The 21538-nt window shown below is 39.4% G+C and overlaps 5 protein-coding genes, 1 long non-coding RNA gene and 6 other non-coding genes across 15 annotated transcripts; 3 read left to right on the top strand and 9 right to left on the bottom strand.

The window, feature by feature from the left end:
* Nucleotides 1-225: 225 nt before the first annotated feature.
* Nucleotides 226-914, top strand: LOC120000934. The gene has a single exon (XM_038849101.1). It carries the CDS (start codon nt 351-353, stop codon nt 627-629), a length of 279 nt encoding a protein of 92 aa, XP_038705029.1. The 5' UTR covers nt 226-350; the 3' UTR covers nt 630-914.
* A 257-nt stretch (nt 915-1171) lies between these two features.
* On the top strand, nt 1172-3188 carry LOC120000933. The gene has a single exon (XM_038849100.1). It carries the CDS (start codon nt 1608-1610, stop codon nt 3018-3020), a length of 1413 nt encoding a protein of 470 aa, XP_038705028.1. The 5' UTR covers nt 1172-1607; the 3' UTR covers nt 3021-3188.
* A 228-nt stretch (nt 3189-3416) lies between these two features.
* Nucleotides 3417-6174, top strand: LOC119999710 (pentatricopeptide repeat-containing protein At1g11900). Of its 4 annotated transcripts, XM_038847426.1 has the most exons (4): nt 3417-3772; nt 4172-5341; nt 5641-5764; nt 5870-6174. In XM_038847426.1, the coding sequence occupies exons 1-2, from the start codon at nt 3611-3613 to the stop codon at nt 5228-5230; spliced, it is 1221 nt and encodes a 406-aa protein (XP_038703354.1). In that variant the 5' UTR covers nt 3417-3610; the 3' UTR covers nt 5231-5341; nt 5641-5764; nt 5870-6174. The 4 variants fall into 4 exon arrangements, with proteins under 4 accessions (XP_038703354.1, XP_038703351.1, XP_038703352.1 ...); XM_038847423.1 differs by having other exon boundaries at nt 5641-6174; XM_038847424.1 differs by having other exon boundaries at nt 5638-6174.
* Nucleotides 6175-6552: 378 nt separating this feature from the next.
* Nucleotides 6553-15309, bottom strand: LOC120000424 (external alternative NAD(P)H-ubiquinone oxidoreductase B1, mitochondrial). The gene is made up of 10 exons (XM_038848503.1): nt 15065-15309; nt 14165-14441; nt 10422-10628; nt 10006-10256; nt 8931-9150; nt 8746-8850; nt 7790-8053; nt 7572-7693; nt 7045-7164; nt 6553-6955 (listed from the first exon to the last, which is right to left on the bottom strand). Exons 1-10 carry the CDS (start codon nt 15151-15153, stop codon nt 6868-6870), a joined length of 1743 nt encoding a protein of 580 aa, XP_038704431.1. The 5' UTR covers nt 15154-15309; the 3' UTR covers nt 6553-6867.
* Nucleotides 15310-16311: 1002 nt separating this feature from the next.
* LOC119999441 lies at nt 16312-18027 on the bottom strand. The gene is made up of 2 exons (XR_005468412.1): nt 17623-18027; nt 16312-16852 (listed from the first exon to the last, which is right to left on the bottom strand). It is a non-coding gene; the product is annotated as an uncharacterized LOC119999441 (long non-coding RNA).
* On the bottom strand, nt 16426-16539 carry LOC120001176. Its single transcript, XR_005468776.1, has one exon. It is a non-coding gene; the product is annotated as a small nucleolar RNA snoR97 (small nucleolar RNA).
* Nucleotides 16730-16848, bottom strand: LOC120001168. Its single transcript, XR_005468770.1, has one exon. It is a non-coding gene; the product is annotated as a small nucleolar RNA Z278 (small nucleolar RNA).
* Nucleotides 16930-17044, bottom strand: LOC120001167. The gene has a single exon (XR_005468769.1). It is a non-coding gene; the product is annotated as a small nucleolar RNA Z278 (small nucleolar RNA).
* Nucleotides 17173-17264, bottom strand: LOC120001164. The gene has a single exon (XR_005468766.1). It is a non-coding gene; the product is annotated as a small nucleolar RNA Z223 (small nucleolar RNA).
* LOC120001185 lies at nt 17350-17437 on the bottom strand. The gene has a single exon (XR_005468785.1). It is a non-coding gene; the product is annotated as a small nucleolar RNA U36a (small nucleolar RNA).
* LOC120001186 lies at nt 17788-17929 on the bottom strand. Its single transcript, XR_005468786.1, has one exon. It is a non-coding gene; the product is annotated as a small nucleolar RNA snoR134 (small nucleolar RNA).
* A 384-nt stretch (nt 18028-18411) lies between the features above and the next one.
* LOC119999544 lies at nt 18412-21408 on the bottom strand. The gene is made up of 2 exons (XM_038847165.1): nt 20989-21408; nt 18412-19231 (listed from the first exon to the last, which is right to left on the bottom strand). Exons 1-2 carry the CDS (start codon nt 21341-21343, stop codon nt 18534-18536), a joined length of 1053 nt encoding a protein of 350 aa, XP_038703093.1. The 5' UTR covers nt 21344-21408; the 3' UTR covers nt 18412-18533.
* Between the last annotated feature and the right edge of the window lie 130 nt (nt 21409-21538).

Raw genomic sequence — 21538 nt, 5'->3', positions numbered from 1 at the left:
TTAATGGACATCCCTTTCCACCCATCTCACGATAAACCTCTCGACGAAATCTCGCTGAGACACTCACGTCCAAAAGACACAAGAGGCTAAAATAAACCTCGACTATCTCGTCCAGGGCCCCCCCACACCACGCCACATGGGCCCCACCAGTTCGTACAGTCCAAAAACCACTCTCGCATGGGACCGGCTCATTCCATTATAAAACACAGACATCATCAGTGCAGAAATAGGAACTACGAACAAACTACGAAGTGAAGGTATCAAGCTAGCCATTCATAATACTGTCAAGAATTCTCGTCTGCTTCATCGGCGGATCGGAAAACAAAATTTGTTAAACAGATCGAAATAAAATGAGTCACTTGAACCGTGTGTGCGTGGCTGCGGCAGTGGCTGTTTTGCAGGGTCGGAAAGATCAGGGGCATAAATGGAAGTCCGGGTTGAATTCTTTTCGGCTGAGCAAGAGGAGGTTCTTCTCAGGCGGCGACAAGCCGGATTTCCGTCCACTATATGGTGCGATCGGGTTGGATCTTACTGGGATTATGGAGATTCGTGATGGATACGAGAGGCAGGGGCAGACCGAGGAGTCTCTCCAGCGAGTCATGTATTTGAATTGCTGGGGTCAAAGCTGAGGTCCACCGTGGGAGAGTGGAAGTTCCCGGTGAGAACAATATTTGTACATGCGACTAGGTGGCGATAACTGATAAGATGCATCTGGTATGCGAAGGGGGACTCGTGGTTGACCGAGTTACAACGGCCGAGTTGCGTATGGAGATTCACTGTTGATGTGGCCTGGGCTGATGTTGAATACTTGAATTGTGAAATCACTGAATTGTATATAACCTCCTTGAAGAAGTCAATAGAAGGCTGTTTTGCCTGGTTATGAATTTAAATCTCTGATTGCAATTTTCCTTGTTTGCTTATTTGATCCAATTATGTGGAAGTATCAGTTTCCCAATCTAATCTGAAACAAGGAGTAATAGTAAGATCAATGAAGCCTTTAATTGGGTTTTAACATGAGATTCAGGTTTTAGAATCAAGAGACTAGTTTTCCCCAATCTGCAACAGTATGTTAGTATTTTGTTAGAATCTTACTTGGGGAAACAGCTAGCAAAGGCGGTCTAGGTATTCCACACAAACGAATGATTGAACGCTGCCGGATCAAAAAATTCCACAAAAAGTAGTGGGAAGCCGTCTTAGAATTTTAGGGCTTTCACTTTTCATAGTTTAAGCCTTTAAGATGAAGCCCGGCCCAGGTAAGATGCGCTCCTAGTCCTCGTGGGGCCCAGAGAGCGAAGTTTGATATTTGACTGCATACCTTTGAGATCGAAAATCGGAGCGTCTGTGGGAGCCGTTTGGCATCGGAGGGCCAAGATTAGACCAAATTTGCAACGTCTACCTTTTCTCCAACGGTCAAAAATCTCATAAAACCTATACAGAATCCCCTTATCGATGTGTTACTCTAAATTGTTTCCTTCTTTGATTCTTTCTCGTCACTCAAAGAAAACCTTTCTAAGAATATAAACCGCGATTTAAGAATACAAACAACAGTCTTGATCTCTCCAAAACACCGTCCTAAATTTTTCGTAGACCCAGTGAAGGAAAGGAAAATGAGTATTCTTCAATACCCAGATGCAGTGAGTGCATCAGAGCTTCAGGTATGGAACAACGCTGCGTTCGACGACGGAGATTCAGAAGACTTGACCCCAACTAAAGCTTCTTGGTCGAATCTGAAAGCTTCTTATGTGAATCGGTCGCTCGAATCTGATTGTAGAAAAGAGAATCAGAGTCCTGTCTTGGTAAAATCTCCTGTTCCTCTCAAATCGTCAATACCCGTAAAGCCCCTTAACTCAAACAATGTCATAGGAAATTCGCAAGGGAAGCCGCCGAAGGTTTCTCTCAAGCAGGGTTTTCTTGAACCCTTATCAGAATTGAATACTGGAATTGAAGAAGAAGAGAAAAATCGCGATGAACAGAAGATTGACATGGAGATCGAAGAAATTCAGAAGGAAATCAATCGGTTATTATCGAAACTTGAAGCGCTTCGACTTGAAAAGGCTGAGAGCAAATTGAAAACGATTGAGAGGCGGGGAAGAATAGTGCCAGCAAAATTCATGGAACAGAAACAGGGTGTCAAGAAAGATTCAGCGAAAAAGATTGACGACTCTCTCGTATCAGGTACAAGAGCAAATCTTAATCGCAGAGGGGTCAGCTTGGGGCCAGCAGAGATAGTCGCTGGAGCAAGATCTCGGTTACAGGGTAAGCACGAAATCACCCCTGTTCAGCCAATACAGAGTCGGCGCAAATCTTGTTTCTGGAAGCTTCAAGAAATCGACGAAACAAAGGTAACAAAAGAGAGAGGAAAAAGCTCGAGTTTAAGTCCAAAATCAGGAAAGACTGTATCAAAGATTCAGACACAAAGACAAGCTGCGACTACAGTTGGGTCTAAGAAGACTGTGAAGAAAGAAGACGGGATTCTCGCAACAATTCAACCAAAGAAGCTATTTAGAGAGGTAGACAAGACAGCATCAACCAAGAAACCATTGAAACCCGGAAGGGTTGTAGCGAGCCGGTATAGTCAGATATCAAATCAGCTGAATGGGAGTGTCACAGTGAGTGATGTTAGAAAGAGGTCTTTGCCTGAGAATGACAAGGAGGATGTGCAAAGGTGCGACAAGAGACGCGTCTCACGTGGGAATGCAGTGATGCAGAAAACTGATACTAGAGTGAAGAAGAGGTGGGAGATTCCAAATGAGTTGGTGGTGTACAAGAGTGTTGCAGAGGATGAGGAACCTCCACAATCCTTTTCGGCAATGCGACAGGAGCAGCTGCCAAGGATCAGGATAGCCCGGCGTGTCAATGAGAGTCCAAGAGATTCTGGTGCTGCAAAAAAGGTTGTCGAATTGGTTGGGAGGAGATCATACTTTGCCCCTGAGGAGGAGGTGGCAGGAGCCTTTGTTTGTCAGGCATTGACATTTAAAGAAGAGGACCCAGATGAAGAAGAAGCACACTTAATTTTGTGAAAAAAAATTGAGCTCTGAATCTGCTGAGCTTTGTATTTATAATCCATAAGTCTTGTTATGGAGTAAGGTTGGATTTGTTTTGTCCTAATGGGTTTGTAAGTTTCTGGTCAAGTATTTTATGTTCTATTATGAAATAATGGGATAAGCTTTCATCTTTCCGTATGTTCATGAACGTTGTCTCAAATTGTTTACTTCTCCTGCCCCTCTACCCCCACTGCCCACTGGCATTGCCCGGAATTCTGGAAATGCAATTATGCTAACCAGATGGCCCAGAGACAAAAGACTGAAAGAGCATGGGCTTACCAGCACAATGGCTTACCGGGCTGGGCCAGACAAAGAGCAGCCCAACTTAAAGTCCTTCATTGAAAAAATAGTTTAGGTCCTAATTCGATAGTGTGATGAAGAGTTCATACCAGCGCGAAAGAGAGGCAGTCGCAGCGGCCGCTACAGAATGAGGACAGAGAGTGAGTGAGTAAGCCGCTAACCCCGTCGGTCTGAAGCCTCAACCCCAGAACCGATCTTGTTGAGGCTTTTCATCGGAAATTCGATTAAACGGGGGAATGTCTTGATGGTTTCGATTATTAATCGATATGATGGTAGCTGCTTCAAGGTGCTTCAAAGGCATTCGTCATTGCAAAGCCCATATAAACGCATATGCAGCGGTGCAAAATAGTTTAGCTTTTAACTCGTCTTCAGTTCGCAGCTTTGGAGGTCGCGTTGGCGGCAGAAGAAGCGGAGGCTACTTGTACACTGTAAGTCTAAGACTCAAAGGAATCGATTTTTTGGCTGAGCTTAGTGCCTCTCTTAATTGCTTTTGGCTATTGAATGCGACCAACTTCACGCCGAAGCGTCGAGTAACTCGGATAAATTCATGCTTTATTGAAAAACTTCATATTTGAGCCAAAGCCTGGATGTTGCTTGTGTTTATGTAACTTGTCTAGAATGTTGCGCGCATTATCTGTCTGCATTTTGCTTTGGGTGAATGAAAAATTGCTTCATATATGTCTCACATAGATTAACCATTTTTGAGATTTCTAAAATTGCTTCATATATGTCTGACATAGATTAACCATCGTTGAAATTTCTATTTACCTGTTATAAGTTCTGATATTTTTATTTTGGTCATCCTATGGTGACATTTTACAATACAGAATTCTTTCAAATCAATTACAGTTGGTGTCCCCTGGATCTCTCCATTTTTTGCAATTACGCATGCAAATCATGTAAATTATAGGCCATTTTCCATACAGGCCTCTTCAGATGAAGTAGTGGATGAATTCTTGAATCAGATTCGTGCCGCTGTTGAAAAATCTCATAAGTCAAGTGGAGAAATCTGTACTTCTTGCATTGAGAAGCTGTGCAGAGAGGGAAACCTTTCTACTGCTGTTAGATTACTACAATCCTTACGTGATAGTGAAATCCGCCTAGACTCCAATGTGTATAAGCTCCTTTTGGCAGCAGCAAGCGACAGTAACGACATTGACACTTTGTCCCAGGTTTTCAAAGATCTCTTTGTGTCTTGTAAGTCTTTGCCTTCTACTTCTTACTTTCATGTCGCCAAGGCTTTTGCAAATACAGATGACAGTGTCCAGCTACTGGGATTTGTTAAAGAGATATCGGAATTGACTTTTCCCAGTGGTTTAATGGCTGTAAACAGAATCATCTATGCCTTTGGTGAAACTGGTCAGATTGATAAGGCCATTTTGATATATAATCATATGAATGATTTGAAATGTAAGCCAGACTTGATCACATATAATAACATCTTAGATATCCTCGGCCGTGCACGTCGCATAGATGAAATGCTGCATGAGTTCGTCTCCATGAAGGAAGCAGACATCGTTCCAGATTTCATCTCTTATAATACACTGATAAACAACTTGCGGAAGGTAGGTAGATTGGATCTGTGCTTAGTATACTTCAGGGAAATGGTTGAGAGTGGAATAAATCCAGATTTGCTTACTTACACTGCATTGATTGATGTTTGTGGACGATTGGGAAACACTGAGGAGTCATTAAGACTCTTTAGTGAGATGAAGGTGAGGCGAATTCGTCCTTCAATTTATATATATAGGCTGCTTATCAGTAATTTGAAGAAGATTGGAAAGGCGGAGTTAGCAACAACTCTTATGGAAGAGATGAATGATTCTCTTTCAGATCTGGCTGGTCCAGGGGATTTTAAACGAAAAGGCGATCGAAAAGGTAGGTAGTTGGGTGCTCGATAGTCCAGTTATTGAGTTATTGTGGAATGCTCATTTCTGGGTTCTTGAGATAGCTTATCGAAGGACATGTGATGGAGGCCTATGCATGCAATGTCATCGGTAAGTAATTTAAGCTATTTGTATTCTCATTTACTTTCTGTATGACCCATTTCTTCACTTTTGGTTTCAGCACCAACTTGATGATTGACTCTCTGAATTTTCTTTTCGCCACTGCTCATATGTGAAAGTGTTCTTTATCTACAACTTATCTTTTAACTGGTTTGAGAACGAAAATTTGTGTTACTTAAAATTCTACTTGGTGATAATATAATTATTCTGTCCGTGATGTGATGGATGTTATGGAAAATGTTTTCGCTGCCCAACTTCTGCATCTTTTAACGATCTACATAAAACAGCAGGTTGTTGATTGGGAGCTAAGCAAATGGTTGGTATGTTGCAAATTAATGCTAGCATCTGGAGAGAACTGTTGTCATAGATTCAAAAGTTGAGAGCAGGAGTGCTGTCTAGGCCAATCTGGTTGAAGTATGTATATACATTGATCTTCCCATGCAATGGATGGCTGAGGTGAAATGCCTTTTTACAGTTACCTAACCCTTGCTTCTTTGTGATGATATTGGTCATACACAGTTTAACTTGCAACTTAGGAACTTTTAACATGGCATCTCGGATTGTTGCATAAACACTCCAAACAAGGATCATGTGGAAGCATCTTCATCTTCCAAGCAGTTTGCTACAAACAACGTTGAGATCGATTACATGATTCAATATGAGAAATTAGTGAGAATGTTTGAAGCTTTCTCTATGAATCCCTTAGCTTTGAATCCATCAGTGTCTATTTTAAGGGCATTGGTTGGTAATATGTTATAGAATACTGAGATGTAGATGTAAAGCAAATCAATCTGTTAATGAAGAATGACATTCAATTGAAGGTACTCTGGTTATCTTTTGTGCTTTCTGCCAGGATGGGATTCTTCTAATTTTTTTTTGTTTTATAAGTTGAAAACCTGATTTAATTTGGTTCAGTGGTTTTCATCAGAAACCACCTTATATAGATTGATACACGTGTCAGTTGGAGTTGGACGGTTTCACAACCCCTTTTTCTTTCGTAAAAATCCATGCTAAAGGAAATATAGGCATTTATTCTTTAATGCTAATAACCTAGAAAAATTGATTTTCAAATATTATTCTCATTGCAGGAAAAAATCTTTGTTCTAGAAGTCAATAACTCCAAAATTACTTTGGCATCAATGATTCTTTGATAAGCAGAATTAAGTTGCCAAGTGCTAAACCACATCTGCGAGGGAGAGGAATGTCCAAGCCAGCCAGGATTTTTCATCAATATAACTAGTGACTATTCATCAAGGTGTGAGCTATTACAAATATAGCAGAATGCTTCAGAAGCCATATCTATGCATGCTTTAACAATAAAACACTGTATGAATTGATGCACAACGGGAGATAAAACATTTCTCACTTAGAGAGCACCAACCCAACATAAGAGGAAGAAATATCACACAAAAGGATAGAAGTATATATACTCGATAGAAGCAAAACACTGCAGTGCATCTACAGAAGATTTGTTGGTGGCTCAATATAACTTCAATAAGGTTTCATCACTTCTAGCTTTAAATACGGCTTGAATCTCTTCCAAAAATGTATCTCCGAGTCCAATCAGATATCACTAACATCCTTGTGCGCCAGCTCACTTGCTTACTGAACACAAAAGTATAACCATATCAAATCAATTTCTTTTATGCCAGGACTTCTTCAATTGCTATCAAATCAATTTCTTTTATACTCACCTTGCATACACAGAATACCAGAGCCACTGAGTGCTTTGACCCATTGAAACCCAGTCTCCAGGCAATTCGGCAGCTGTTTGATCTCCTCCTAAAGGTGCGAATTGCCCAAAATGCTTGTACCTACAAACCACAAGTTTCCAACGGCTTACAGTAAAGCAAGAACAAAAGAAAACAGAAGCTAGAATATTGTGGCATTTGGTTGGTTAGTCTATACATCCTACTAGTTAGAGTAGTTTATAGAATAATACAACAAGCAGATTAATGGCAGCATAGAGGAGTGAGGACATCGAACTTTTCCAATAAGAATGCTATGGAAGATAAGAAAAGAATATCACATGAGGAAGATTTACTTGATCTACTGAATTATAAAGAAGTTGAGAATAACTTCTTTCAGGGAGTTTCTTGCGAAAATGTGCAGCACAATAATGATGCCCGGCACTTCTTAAAACAAGAAAGAATTATATAGATCAAACAAACTCATGACCAGGAATCTTGGAAGATATATGGACTGATCACATAGGGAATACCTAAATGGACGAAATTGATGGCGCCCGCCACTTCTAAAACGTCGAGGACCTTCGGGTAGACCTTCACACTGCTCTCTACGGTTAAAGCACCTTGAGAGATATGTACCTTGTTGAGCAGCAACCTGCAAATTCAAATAATAATTACTGTCCCCTTATCATCCTTAGTCCAAAACTAACTACTTGCACAAGTACAGTCCAACCAGATGAAAGACAAACACCTGAGCAGTTGCAGGCAGACTCGTCATCTGTGAATCAACATGAGAAAGGGCTAACTTAAATTCTTCAATATCCACTTCCTCTCTGTAATTACCCTGAGGATCTTTCAACAGATCTGCCACATCACTCAGATGCATTTTATTTAAAAAGACATCCACCTGAGGATATCTTTCAATGATATCATCTATCACATCTTTGAATTCTAGGATAGTCAAGGTACCGGAGTTGTCCTTGTCTGCATCCCTAAAGATGGTTGAGATGTCTTCCTAATGACGAAACATTATCAACATAGAAACAAATTATAAACTATTCATAAAGAGGTGAGGTGCATTCTAAGAAATATAACTTTAATGTTACCAACAATGATGAAGCAATCATGGAAAACATTTATTGCAGTTGAAGATTACTAAAAGAAATTCTGCATAAAGTATTCAGTGAGACTTTTGTGAACCTTTTCTTTTCTGACACAACATGCGGCATATGGTTAAATATTGAGTTCGCTAGTTAACTGACATTAGCACATAATATTGTCTGTTTACAGTTTCTAATACCATAAAATAGCCTTCCACTGCTTTGTAAAAGAATAACAATCCATATATCTCACCAAGCAAACAATGTCATATATGAGAGGGCAGGATCACGTAAGTTGGAAAATGCTGAGTTTACTATTATATAGGATATGCAAAATTTTATCGTTCATGAAACAATGAACAATGTTTAGCAATTGCAAACTTCAACAACTGAGGAAGCAAACTCAATGTCAGCTTGGCCTAGAAATGCAAAGATTGATTCATTTAAAGGGCCTTGTAACATTGTGCTGTCACCAAAATTTGAGAAATAATAAGCTAGAGTTGGATCACTTGAACGCACAGCGACATAGCAGAATGCCAAATGGCATATGAACCCAGGCACCCAGCAAAAACAAAGAATAACACCAATCAGCTAGGAGTGCACATACCATGATCTTACGTTGATCTATTGTGGCACAATCACCTAGGGCATACACCTGATCACATCCCTTGACCCGCAACCATTCGTCTGTTGCTAGAACACGTCTATTACCCTGTACACAAAGCAAAAGATTAAGCAAAACCAACTGAGTCCCAAATAACTACTGTTTTGATAATTTAGTTTGCAACAGACCTGGCCAATTTGTTCCATGAAGTCCCTCATAACTGGGCGGGTTCCAACACCAGTAGACCAGACAACCAATCCGTGGGGTACAGAGCAAACCTCTCCCTTAGATTTGACTTTCATGCTAATTTCCTTATCGGAAACACTTACAACTCGGCATCCTGTTTGAACCTCAATTCCATCTCTACTAAACTTCTGTTCAGCAAATGAACTGATTCTATCATCAAACCTGCAGAGAGACATAGAGCATTGAATTTGGAAAGTTTCAAGTGGAAGCATAAAGTAATGCATTCATATTGGGTCCAATAAAATGCAAGGTACATCGACATACATTTGAACATAGAAACACAAGCAAATGGGATCTTCCTAGACCTGACATACCAGATTTCAATGGAACCATACCAATATATAATTAACATGAGATGTATAAGGATGATCCTCTAAATTTGAATAGTATACCTCAGAATTAACTATTAACACGTGCTTGTGAGTCATTGTGCATACAATATGTGCTATCAATGGCTAAAAATGGAACACGAAAAAACATGTAATTAGCACAGAACTTACGAGTGGAGCATGTAGCAACTTCATGCTTTTCAAACTTCAAGTATGTTGACTTAGATAGAAAAATACATGCTTATAGGTGAGTTCTAATAAATTGAAAAATAAGTCACCAGGAGATACCATTCAATAATTTCTCACATCAAGGAAAAAAGTGCATCCCTGTAGTGTTCCTGCTAACCAAATCCAACCCCATGGGTGGTAAAGAATAATGTGATTAAGAGATACTGGTTTGATGATGGATTTGAGGCCACAGAAAGTATTTCTTTGATCGTAAGAGTAATAGTACAAAGATCTACCATTCTTTTTTAAGCTTATGTTATGTCTTGGTTCTCACTTCTCACTTCTCACTTCTCACCAAGTAACATAGTGCAAAAAAATGAAGGATTATTCTTTATTATGTACATATAAGAGATCATAAGGTAAATTCCTAGCGTGCAAAAGAAGCAGGAGAATTAAATCTGTAGTTCAGGAGATATTTTAGCATTCATGCACTAAAGCGATAAAATATGGCATTCCTTACATGTTCAAAATATGATCTCCTGATTGAATTAATGTTATTTTCACTAGCTCTTTAAGTGCTGGATATATCTTCACTAAATCTTCCTGGATAAAGTCATGCAGCTCCGCGGCAAATTCCACACCTGTAGGGCCCCCTCCGACAATTATGAAATGAAGATTTGTCCTCCGTTCTTCTTCACTTAGGTCTGGCAGAACAGCCTTTTCAAAACAATCTATGACACTTCTACGGATCACCTGAGCATCCTCCACTTCCTGCATGTTATGCTCAGTTACTTGCATTAATGAAGTACAAAATATCTCATTTTTAAATCTTTATAGCAGTTTTACAATATTCGCAAACAAAAACACAAATGAGGTTGTAAAAAGAATGAAACATTAACATATGACACAGGCTTTATGGTATTTAAACAACTTTACCTTTAGAAAATGGCAGTTCTCCTGTACACCAGGGGTGTTGAAAGTATTCACTTGTGCTCCTACTGCTATGACCAAGTAGTCATATTCCAAGGAAAATTCATTTTTTCCCACCAAGTTGTTTTCAATATTAGACCTACAGAAAACCTTTTTGTTTGCAGCGTCAATTTTGAGACACTCTGCCTCCCAAAATTGAATTTCACCATTTCTCTGTAAATCAATGGAAAAGTGAGTAACAAATATTCCCAACCATTACACAGTTTTCTTTTAAAACTGGAACCCCTACGGAACTAACAGCTTGACAGCTGCAATTCAAAGAGACAAAGCAGTATTTGGTGGACATCATGTAATGTTGTAATGTCAATATTGGAAGTAACTCAAAAGTAAAAAAAAAATTAATCAATTGATTCATGGCGATGGCATACGTAAATCACTTGATGATCAAGAAAATTCGGGGATTTCCCTCTCAGATGTTGATCGTGGGTCTAGAGAGACTAGCCGTAGAGAGCTTTCCAATCTTATGAAGGCAGAGGAATCGGCCTGGAGACAAAAATCCAGAATCTGTTGGCTTAAAGAGGGGGATAGAAACACGAAATTTTTTCACAGAATGGCCTCAATTCACAGGAATCAGAACTACATTAAATCTATGCGCATCAATGGCAGAGAAGCTACCCTTGAAGGGACTTTAAAGACAGATATTCCAGCTTATTACACGGCCCTGTTTGCAGAAAACTTTCAGTGGAGGCCCTCTTTCGATGATCTGCCCCTCAATGCCGTAAATGCGGAAGATGTGCTTTGGCTTGAAAGGCCTTTTGAAGAAGAAGAAATAAAGGCAGCCCTGGATAGTTGTAAGAGTGATAAAGCCCCGGGCCCGGATGGGTTCACTATGGAGTTTTTTAAGAGATTCTGGTCTATTGTGAAGGCAGACATTGTGGAAGTCTTTAATGACTTTCATAAGAACGCAGAGTTCGTGGAGTCGTTGAACACCACCTTCATCACTTTGATTGCCAAGAAAGCTGGCGCCCATGACATCAAAGATTTCAGACCAATTAGCATGATTGGTAGCATTTATAAATGGTTGGCTAAGCTTCTCTCAAAGAGATTAAGTAAAGTTCTGGGAAGTGTTATCAACGAGGCTCAGCACGCGTTTGTAGAAGGTAGGCAGATTGTTGATGCTTCCTTGGCAGCAAATGAGATTGTTGACCATTATTCTAGACTCAAGAAAACTGGTATCATGTGCAAGCTGGACATGGAGAAAGCCTTTGATAATGTGAGCTGGAATTTTTTGTTCAAAGTCTTGGAGAGAAAAGGTTTTGGGAGGAAGTGGATTTGCTGGATAAAAAAGTGTGTTACTTCAGCTTCCTTTTCAATCTTGGTGAACGGGGCTGCGACAGAATTCTTTCACTCCTCAAAAGGAGTTAGGCAGGGTGACCCCCTGTCTCCCCTCCTTTTCATTTTAGGAATGGATATCCTGAGCTGCATGTTGGATAGAGCCGTCTCAAACGGCATTCTTGAAGGGGTCACTATCAGCAATAGAACAAACTCTGTCATTGTGTCTAATCTTTTATATGCAGATGATGTTTTGTGCTTTTGTGGAGGAAGTGTGGAGCAAGTTAACATCCTTCGCGCCATCCTTTTAGGGTTTGAAGCTATCTCGGGTTTGAAGGTCAACTTAAGCAAAAGTCATATCATTCCTCTGGGAAGCACTGGAGAGGTTGAAGTTTTAGCTGAGGCTCTCGGATGCAGCATTTGCAACTTGCCCACAAATTATCTCGGGCTCCCGCTTGGTGCTAAACATAAAGATCATAATATTTGGAGCCCTTTGATTGCTAGTTTTGACAAGAAGCTGTCAGGATGGAGAAGAAATTGCTTATCAAAAGCTGGAAGGTTAATGCTGATTAAGAGTACCCTCTCTAACCTCCCAGTTTATATGATGTCTATCCTGCCCATTCCTTCCTCAATTGCTGGTAGAATCGAGAAGATCATGTGCAGATTTTTGTGGGGTGATTCCTTGGAGAGCAAGAAGATGCATTTGGTGAATTGGAACTGTGTCAAGCTCCCTAGAGAAGTCGGAGGACTTGGGATAAAATGCCTGTTGACTTTTAACAAAGCCTTACTAGGCAAATGGTTATGGAGATTTGCCACCAGTAGGAATCAATTATGGAGGAGAATCATCGCTTGTAAGTATAGCACTGAGCATAGTGGTTGGTGTACTAAGCAGAATAGAGACCCTCATGGATGCAGCTTGTGGAAATTCATTAGAAAGGGTTGGGAGGTCTGGCTTGCTTTGACTTATTATCAAGCTGGTAAAGGAAACTCTATAAGCTTCTGGAATGACGTCTGGATTGGAGACACTTCTCTAAAGGATTTGTTCCCGAATCTTCACTGTCTAGCTACACAAAAGGGGGCCTCCATCTTACAGTTGCTTCAAACTCATGATAGAGATACTTCTTGGAACATCACCTTTACTCGTGAGGCCCAAGATTGGGAAGTGGAAATGTTTACTAGGTTCTGGCAGTTGGTTTATGGTGCAAAAACCTATCCCACTAAAGAAGACAAAATCTGCTGGAAGTTGGAAAACAGTAAGTTGTTCACGGTGAGTTCCTTTTATAAAGAGCTTCTAAAGGACCACATGCACCTTGGTAACAATCGTTTCCCATGGCTCTGGTTATGGAAGTCTAAGGCTCCTCCTAGAGTTATCTTCTTTAGCTGGGAGGTTGTTTGGCAGAGAATCTTAACTCAAGACAAACTGCAAAGGAGGGGCTTCTCTCTTGTGAATAGATGCTATTTGTGTAAAGCAGATTCGGAGTCTATTAATCACCTGTTCCTGCGATGCCACTGGTCAAGAAAGGTCTGGGAAAATGTTTGGAAGATGTTGGGGCTATGTGGGTCTCTCACAATACTGTAGAAAAAGAGCTACTTGCGTGGGCTTCTATTGGAAAAGACAAGCACCAAAAGAATTTCTTTCAACTCATTCCTATGTCAGTTATGTGGCTGATTTGGAAAGAAAGGAACAACAGAATCTTCGAAAATAAGGAATCCTCCCTAGACTTGTTTATTGTAAATTGGTTTGCTTGTCTAAAATTCTGGAGTCTGTCTTTCCCTAGAAATGTTTTTGATCTTGTTAACTACTCGTCCTTGTTGTAGTTGTGGGTTGCACCCCTTTGGTGTTTGAATAAATTTTTCTATTCAAAAAAAAAAAAGATACAAACAGCTCCTGGTTTGCAAGTTACATTACTATTTGCAGAGAGTCTAATAACCAAGCAATGAAATTTGAGGCCCAAGAAAACTAATAAACTGTTTCTCTTTGGTCAGGAATGAACCAAAAGTAACGACTTCCAGCTCACTTCCGACTATTAGCAGTCTTCTAAATAGCAAATTGGGAGTGGAAAAATCCTGACAGGCTAACCTGTATACCAAGGAAGTTATTGAACAAACCAGCTCACTAATGCGACTCCACTAATCAAGTTCAACAGCAATGGTCAATGTCATCCCTGGCCAGCTATACTATATTGAACTAACAAAAAGCCGCCCAAATAGCCCCATTTTTAAGTGAATTCAAGGAGTAATTCTGAGTAGTCAATGAAAAAGATTTTGCTCCCTACTTAACTTACCCAACTTTCACGCCCTAGCCATAATGGTCATTTCTCAAAGATAAATCACCTCAAACATATAAGATAATTAACCAATCATCATATGACTAGTTCATGAAACAACTTTTGCAGACCTCGGTTTATGTTAGCTACCTTCTTTATAATATTTCGGACTGGCTCCACAATGCTCCTTGCTTCAACTGTACCACAAGTGACGCTAGGTAACAAAGGGGTGAAAGCAAAATAATTCCGGGGGGAAACAACTTGAACATCATATGACGAAATATCCAAATCTTTAAGGAAACTAGTCCCTGCCCATCCTGTTCCAAGTACCACCACTCTCTTCTTCTTGCCTTCCTTCTGATTAATATCAACACTGGATGAGCCAACATTGGACTGGGAATCTGAATACGCTACATAGCCTCCACCACTGCAACAGGTCACAAGAAAGAACACTTGACATATGTGATTCAAATGATCAATACACTTGGCAAACAGAACCAAAATCTATATAAGTAAGCAAAGAAAAGGCATCTTTATGTCTATAATAGATTCCCAACTTTAAGAAATCAAGTCTCTTAAATCTCCTCACTGAGGTAGGAATAGAAGTAGCATGAGCTGCTAGAGAAGGTTAAGAAATTGGTATAGATCATCGAAATGAGATGAACGTCATACATAGAACAGTAGTTGCTGATACAGGCTTTACATATTGTATTTTTACATAGTCGGTGAGAGAATCAAAATGCATGAGCTCAGAATTGTTGGGCCTTCAGTTATGGATCTCATTACGATCTTGAGTCACATCTCAAGATCACCTAAAAGCAACGTTTTAGAATTATGATCCAAACCACATCAGAATTTCGTTTAGTGTTCAGATAATGCATATCATGCGATTCAATTTTTCAGCAATTATTATTTCCCTCATCACCAGACTCTACAGAGACTGAAGGCCTTCTAATCCCCGGGTTATAAACGTTAAAACTTAAAACCTTCCATTTTGGTTAACAGGAAGAAATTTTAGAATTCTGAATAGTTCGAAGTGATGGAATGAACCTGAGAGTGCAGAGAACGAGGAGCTTAGAGGAAGCAGGGAAGCTATGGAGAGTCCGTGAAGCCCTATTGATGAAGGACCTTATCGTCATTCTTGGGAAAGATCACCCCCCTAAAGGAGCTGGAGTTGGAGCTGAGTTGACACTCAATCAGTGTAAAAGAACCAGAACTAGATCGACTCCCTTTCCCGTTTCGTTGCCAGAAAGACCTTTAAAAGTCACTCTAAAGAATGATAACTTTTTCTACGTGGCAAAACCTGGTTAAAATGTAAGGGCTGTATGCAGTGTTCTGTCCTCTTATCGCTTAACTGTATCATCAGTAACGTTCAATATTTAACTGCTTTTATTGGGCCATGGTTAATGCTTTCTGAAATTTTGATGGGCCATGGTATAAAGGGGCTACGACAATGCCTATAGGAGAGTAACCACCATAGTGAATACTCTATTGGGCCATCAATTTTTTTGGGAATTGTTATTTATGAGGTTTAATAGGGAATGGATGTGTGTCAATCACAATAATATAAATTTACCGACTTTATTGTAATAGAAATGAAACCCAATATTGATTTAAAGATAAAAATATGAGAGTGTAAGATGTTGATCCCATTCTAGATCAATGTAGACATTGTATGCTCCAAGCCACATCATCCATCCAAACTTTCCAATAAATTCTAATATCCCCAACAACAATTCACCATTGCAAAATGGGACTGCAAACAAGTTACCCAATCAGGTTTGTTAAATGGGCCACAACCTTTCAAAAGGCCCAAACAAACGCTAAGATGATAAGTTGCATGCACGTGGCAAAGGACCCAAACAAAAGGCTATGCATAGCAAAATGACCAGGAATTTCATTTCTTTGGGCAACAATAAAACCTGCGAACAATCTACGACCACATCCACCAATTCACCAAACTACACAGATTACAGAGAGAGTCAGCGTCCTTGCGCTGAAGTGATATTTCCTCTTCAAAGAACACTCACATAGAAGTCGAATAAAGATAGCAGGAAGTCAACACAATACAATAAATTCCTTACAGTAATACAAATTTCTTTTCTAGAGTTATATAGACACCAACCTCTGACTTCTTATGATATATTCAGTCATTGCGTAATTAATTTCCAAGATTCCAATAGGGAAATCAATAACCTGCACTGTGTATAAGAGAGGAAATACCAATAAGAATATTAATGCCAAGAAAGGGCACTGAAGTCGATCTGAGATAAAAGAGTTCATGCACAGACACATGGTTAACCTTAATTGAACTGGATTTGATAGAATCTAGGGAAGGAAGCATATGTACAATATCTGAGATTGCACAAGCATCTCTAGGATTACATTTACCATAAGACCTTCACATAATTGAATGTGGTTCCATAGTTTAACTCTAAACTCAGTAGCTATACAAAAGAGAAGTTGAGAAGTTGATGGCATCACACAATATCCGAGTTTTTCAGACATATGATCAACTTCATACTTTGACAGACAACTACAGTTCAGCATGACACATAAAACGCTTAAATCAAACAATTGAACTAGCACGGTACTCATTGACATCAGAAATCTAATTTCACTCCACAACATATTGAGAGAGATAAATTTACATGGATGAATATACCAAACATTCACAAAATTTGAACTAAACCTTGTCAAATATAATTCAGCAATGCCTCAGTTAAATCCATTAACATCAGTGAATTATAGCTTCCACCAAGTAGGTTCTCCCTGAAAAATCAGGGTCTTGGCTCCACCACACCTCAAACAATGCGGACTGGATCATCATTGGCAAGTCTATGGCACAACAATCTCAAGCAAAATAAGCAATTTAACATGATAAAACATTCATACAGTTCAATTGTTTCACAAAAGTCTCAGAGAAATCCAATAATTTCAAGGTAAATGCAGCAACCCCAAGTAGATTCTCCCTGAAACAGGGTCTTGAGGTAAACTACATCTCAAATACATGGATAAATCATCACTGATATAGATTACAGAAAACAAAGAGAAAACAAAAGAAACCACACAGAATAACAAAAACTTCAAAGAAACAAATTTCATAAATCTCATAGTAAGAAAAATCAATTCTCTACAAATTTAGACCCTGTCAAATAAAATGGCTCAGAATATAAACAGCTCTATCAATCAGGAATTTTCAGAAGCAGAACTGGCATTAAAGCTGAATAAGTATCATCACTGCCCAATCAGTTCTTAGTCATTATTGGGTAATACAACAAAATTTTCAAAAATTACAAAAACAATCATTTTCAAAGAAGATAATCATTAGTAGTTGGCTCATATCAAGAAATTCAACCATTTTTATATCCTTTACTTCACTGAATCATCTCAGAAGCGCGGATAATAATGTAATCATCGCCAAAAATTTGACTCAAATTAAAACAAACAGAGTTCCTAAAAATCCCAACTATTTATGCCTCAACAAATCATCTAACGTACACGAAAATCAAATAATTATCATAAGCAAGAAAGACTAAACAGATATCTATAGACAATACAGTACTATAGCGGAAGTTTTTAGAGGCAAATCTATGGATAAGGCATACCCCCACGTTGACGCCGCGATTCTCTGTTTGCATCTATGACTAGCCTTGTTTCCAGAGTATTACTTCTATTGAAAACAAGCTAAAGGTGTTGAGAGGCACAAACACACAAATCATATACAAATACACATATACATTACACATGAACATGAACATGTGTAGAAAAAAGGATTTGGCCGTTTATTTGACACAGATCAGCCGTTGAAAAATAGAGGCCAAACTGCAACACTAAACGGCAGGCTCTATAGCACGAGCATTGGGGCTTTCTTCTTCATTCAAGCAATCGGAGAAGCCCGGGAGGCTTGTGCAGGCGTGTAATTACAAAGAATTTAGAAAGAAGACGAACTAAATCTTACCACACACAGACGCAAACTCTGGCGGCAGTGGTAGTCGAAAATATGTGAGCAGATGAAAGCGCTCCTCTCATGTTTATATAGGTTATCAAAAACCCTAGTTGATACCCAACAATTAGAATAGTGAACGCTGGGTACGAATCGGGTACAACCCGTATTGGTGTTTTTTTTGGGCGAGCGGCCCATATAGCGTAGTAGATCCTCATGGGCCCACAAACTGCAGCTTTCTTCTCGTTTGATATTGGAGCGGTCCACACACAATTCATTGGATCTGGCTGGATTAAATCATTGGGGCTTAAAAAATCTTAGCTATGGGCTTGGCTCGTTTAAATTAGTAAAATTCGGATTCGAATTTATGTTTTTTTTAATACAAAATGCTAAAACTAAGCTCAAAACAAATTCACATTTTTATCTAAACTAATTAAGTTAAATTAAAAAATCTGACAAACTCCGATTTTACTATGATAAATTAGCATACCAAATATATAAATTTAAATGTGTATAACATAATCCAAAATTGATTGAAAGAGTACCCGACCCGTTGTCATCTCTAGTATACTCTTAGACTATCATCCATGTCAAGTGCCGATACCCAGCCCACTTGGCGGCAAGACGGATTCCAATGGCTAAGGCTGCAGCAAGCAATGGCACTGGTATCCTCTTATCCTTTGTAAGAACATCAACTTGTTCCTTCCCCTCTGCAACCTTCTTCCAATGGTGAGTAATAGCTAGAGCAAGGAATGCAACCATCACCAAAATTCGAACCCAAGGTTCTCCAACAGCAGCCAAGACAGCTGCAACAGGCATTGTAGAGGAAACATGATCCTTTTTCTTTATCAGTAGTGAGAAACAATAGAGCCCCAACAGAAGCGTCCAGAAGACTGGCTCAGATATATAGCCCCTTACTGCAGCATAGCCAATGATGCCAGACACTGTGAGGAGATATGGCTGGCTGCTAACACAGTTGGGAACTGCAGTTTCACCGACAGCAAGAACTGCAGACACAAGCATGATGATAGTCATCAATTCTGGAACAGGAGTGTATGCCACTATTCCAGAGTAGAAAGCTCGGATGGTGTAGATTGCATCCTCTAAGCATCTGATCGAGTAAGTAATAGGATCACCAATGAAATGAAAGATAATGGCCAACACCCATTTCAGAAGGTATCCCACAAAACCAATTATAGCAAGTGTAGCTCTTCTCCAATTTCCCAGCTCAAACAAGACTGCCCTCCATGCATAGACAAGAAACGCAGATGCTGCACATGAAGCATAAGGGAGAAAGGACTTTAGCTTCAGCAATATGATGTGTGTGTAACTGTGCTGGCTGAAAAGCATAAAGAACATCTGAAGCAACTCTGGTAAATTAAGTTGCCTATAAGCATAAGAATCAACCGGCGAAAAATATACCAGTGGTAGAGTTGCAGAAGTGCAACCTAAAGGTCATAGGTTCAATTCTTGGAAATAACCTCCTCACATATTATGTGGAATAAGGTGTATGTCCGTCCCCCGACCCCACCCACTATAGGAGGCTCGAACACGAGTTATTTACCTTTTTTACAATAAACATAAGAATCATGGGACTGAAGGGTATTCGAAAACAAGTAGTGGAAAACATCTCATATGATTTCCTCAACCCACAAATGAATACACTACTTAAACAAATTTGTTTGAGACTTTGATTTAGCAGATACAGCAGAAGCAGGAAAAAGACTTCCATTAGCTAGTTATAATAGATTAGTTTCTAGACTCAACATGAACAAAAGCAGATTGAACGTGAAACCATAGAACAAAATGTAAAAGTCCACCCCAAGATTTAACACACCCTAAATCCTAGCAGACAAGATTGAAAGGGAACAACAATTTTGGAAGGGCGGGGTGACCTATGTAATTTTAAGAGCATACTAAACAAGAAAATTCTACAAACCTACTATCACAGATTTTGAATCGCTCATCTCATTCAGAACTATTTGAAGAATTCAGTTAGCATTCTCATGAGTGTTGGCAAGTTTCCTTGGGAAACTATAGTGGACTCTGTGTACCAGTATTACCAAAAAAATCCGTAGGATGCACTGTTCTGTTCTGTTTTTTTTTTTTTTCCCTCATTCAAAAGTTGTCCTTCCCATTTCAAAACAGATAAGGGCGAATTCACCCTAGTGGCAAAGTTGCTTCTCCACAAACTAAATGTCTTATGCTCAATTCCTAGAAAAAATTCTTCTATCATGCGTGGATAAGAATCATAAGACCCTGCACATCTTGCACTTTCACAAACAACCTCTACTTTGGAAGCCTTGTCCAAGGGAATTCTTTAACTAGCTATAAAAATTATGGTAAAAGAAAAAGAAAAAACAATTAAGGCAAAAGATTCCTCTGAATTTTGCCCAAAACAGCATTATATTGCAGTGTGAAATTTCTGTCAAAGATACAATAATGAACATTCTTAAACCTCCATTGACTGTATCGTACATATTTAACTAAAGCACGTTGTTCTTATGTATCTACAAGTTTCTCCATCAGCGTCATCAAAGCTTCACTCTGAGTCAGTTTGGGCTAGACAATTGACAACTCTAATTATAAGAAAAATTAATTGGAAGCTACTAAGTGGAACCCCTACCTCTCTGGTTTCGCACTACAACAATGATCTCTACTAATCCTGTAATGTCAGTAAATTTCTCCAACAATGGAATCTTAATCACTTGGGAAATGTACATAAAGTATGAATTGAGTCTAAAAAGGTAGACTTCAGCAAGGTAACAAGTAAGGCAATACATCAAAGTGCAAAGTCCATAACTTAGTCGTGCAAACATGAAGGATTCAGAGTGATGCATTAGCTTTCCCCAATATTCACCAAACTATTCACTCTTCTAAGTTTCAACATTGGATTCGTTTATATGTTTATCGGAAACACAGCAAAGAGTAAACAGACGCAATAACAGAAATTAAACCTAGAGATACTTTTCAGGGGGAAAAAAAAGAAGGTAAAAACACTACTACGGGCCGAAAATTTGGAACATACCAACAAACCAAGGCCACCTAACGGGTGGGTCGGGTGCTTCTTTTGTCAAGTATCTGAACCGATCAGGCAGAGTACTCTCCCCTCGAGCCAATTTCTCGGCTTCATCCGTTGCATCCTTGATACCTCCTTCTCCACTCTCCGCATTGACAGGAAACCCTAGCTTTCTAACAGAAAGTAATCTGGGAATTTCCGTAGAAATCCCGAGAAAATTACTAGGAGCTGGTTGGCGGTTTAGTGAATAGAGACTAAGCTTGGAGCGAAATGGAATGGTTTGGAGACGGCGAGACAAGGGAGTGAACGTGAGCGGAAAGAGAGGGGGTTTGAGATTGAGAGAGTGGAGAGTCGGAATAGCCATTGACAGGAAGCTCCAAGGATAAATTACACAGACGTGGCCATTCTCAGTAAAATGAATTTAGTACCCAAATTCAAGGGATTTTACTAACGTCCACCTCCTCCAAAAGAGTGGATGGTCCACCCCATTAGAATAAAAGTGTTAAAATTATATGTGAAGGTTATATTGGTCTTTTCCAAAACTTATATTTTAAATCGA

This window comes from Tripterygium wilfordii, chromosome 6 (genome assembly GCF_013401445.1).
Source record: "Tripterygium wilfordii isolate XIE 37 chromosome 6, ASM1340144v1, whole genome shotgun sequence".
In the NCBI taxonomy this organism is placed as follows: Eukaryota; Viridiplantae; Streptophyta; class Magnoliopsida; order Celastrales; family Celastraceae; genus Tripterygium; species Tripterygium wilfordii.
The sequence above is the reverse complement of the archived record's forward strand: the minus strand, read 5'-3'. Positions and strand labels throughout refer to the sequence as shown.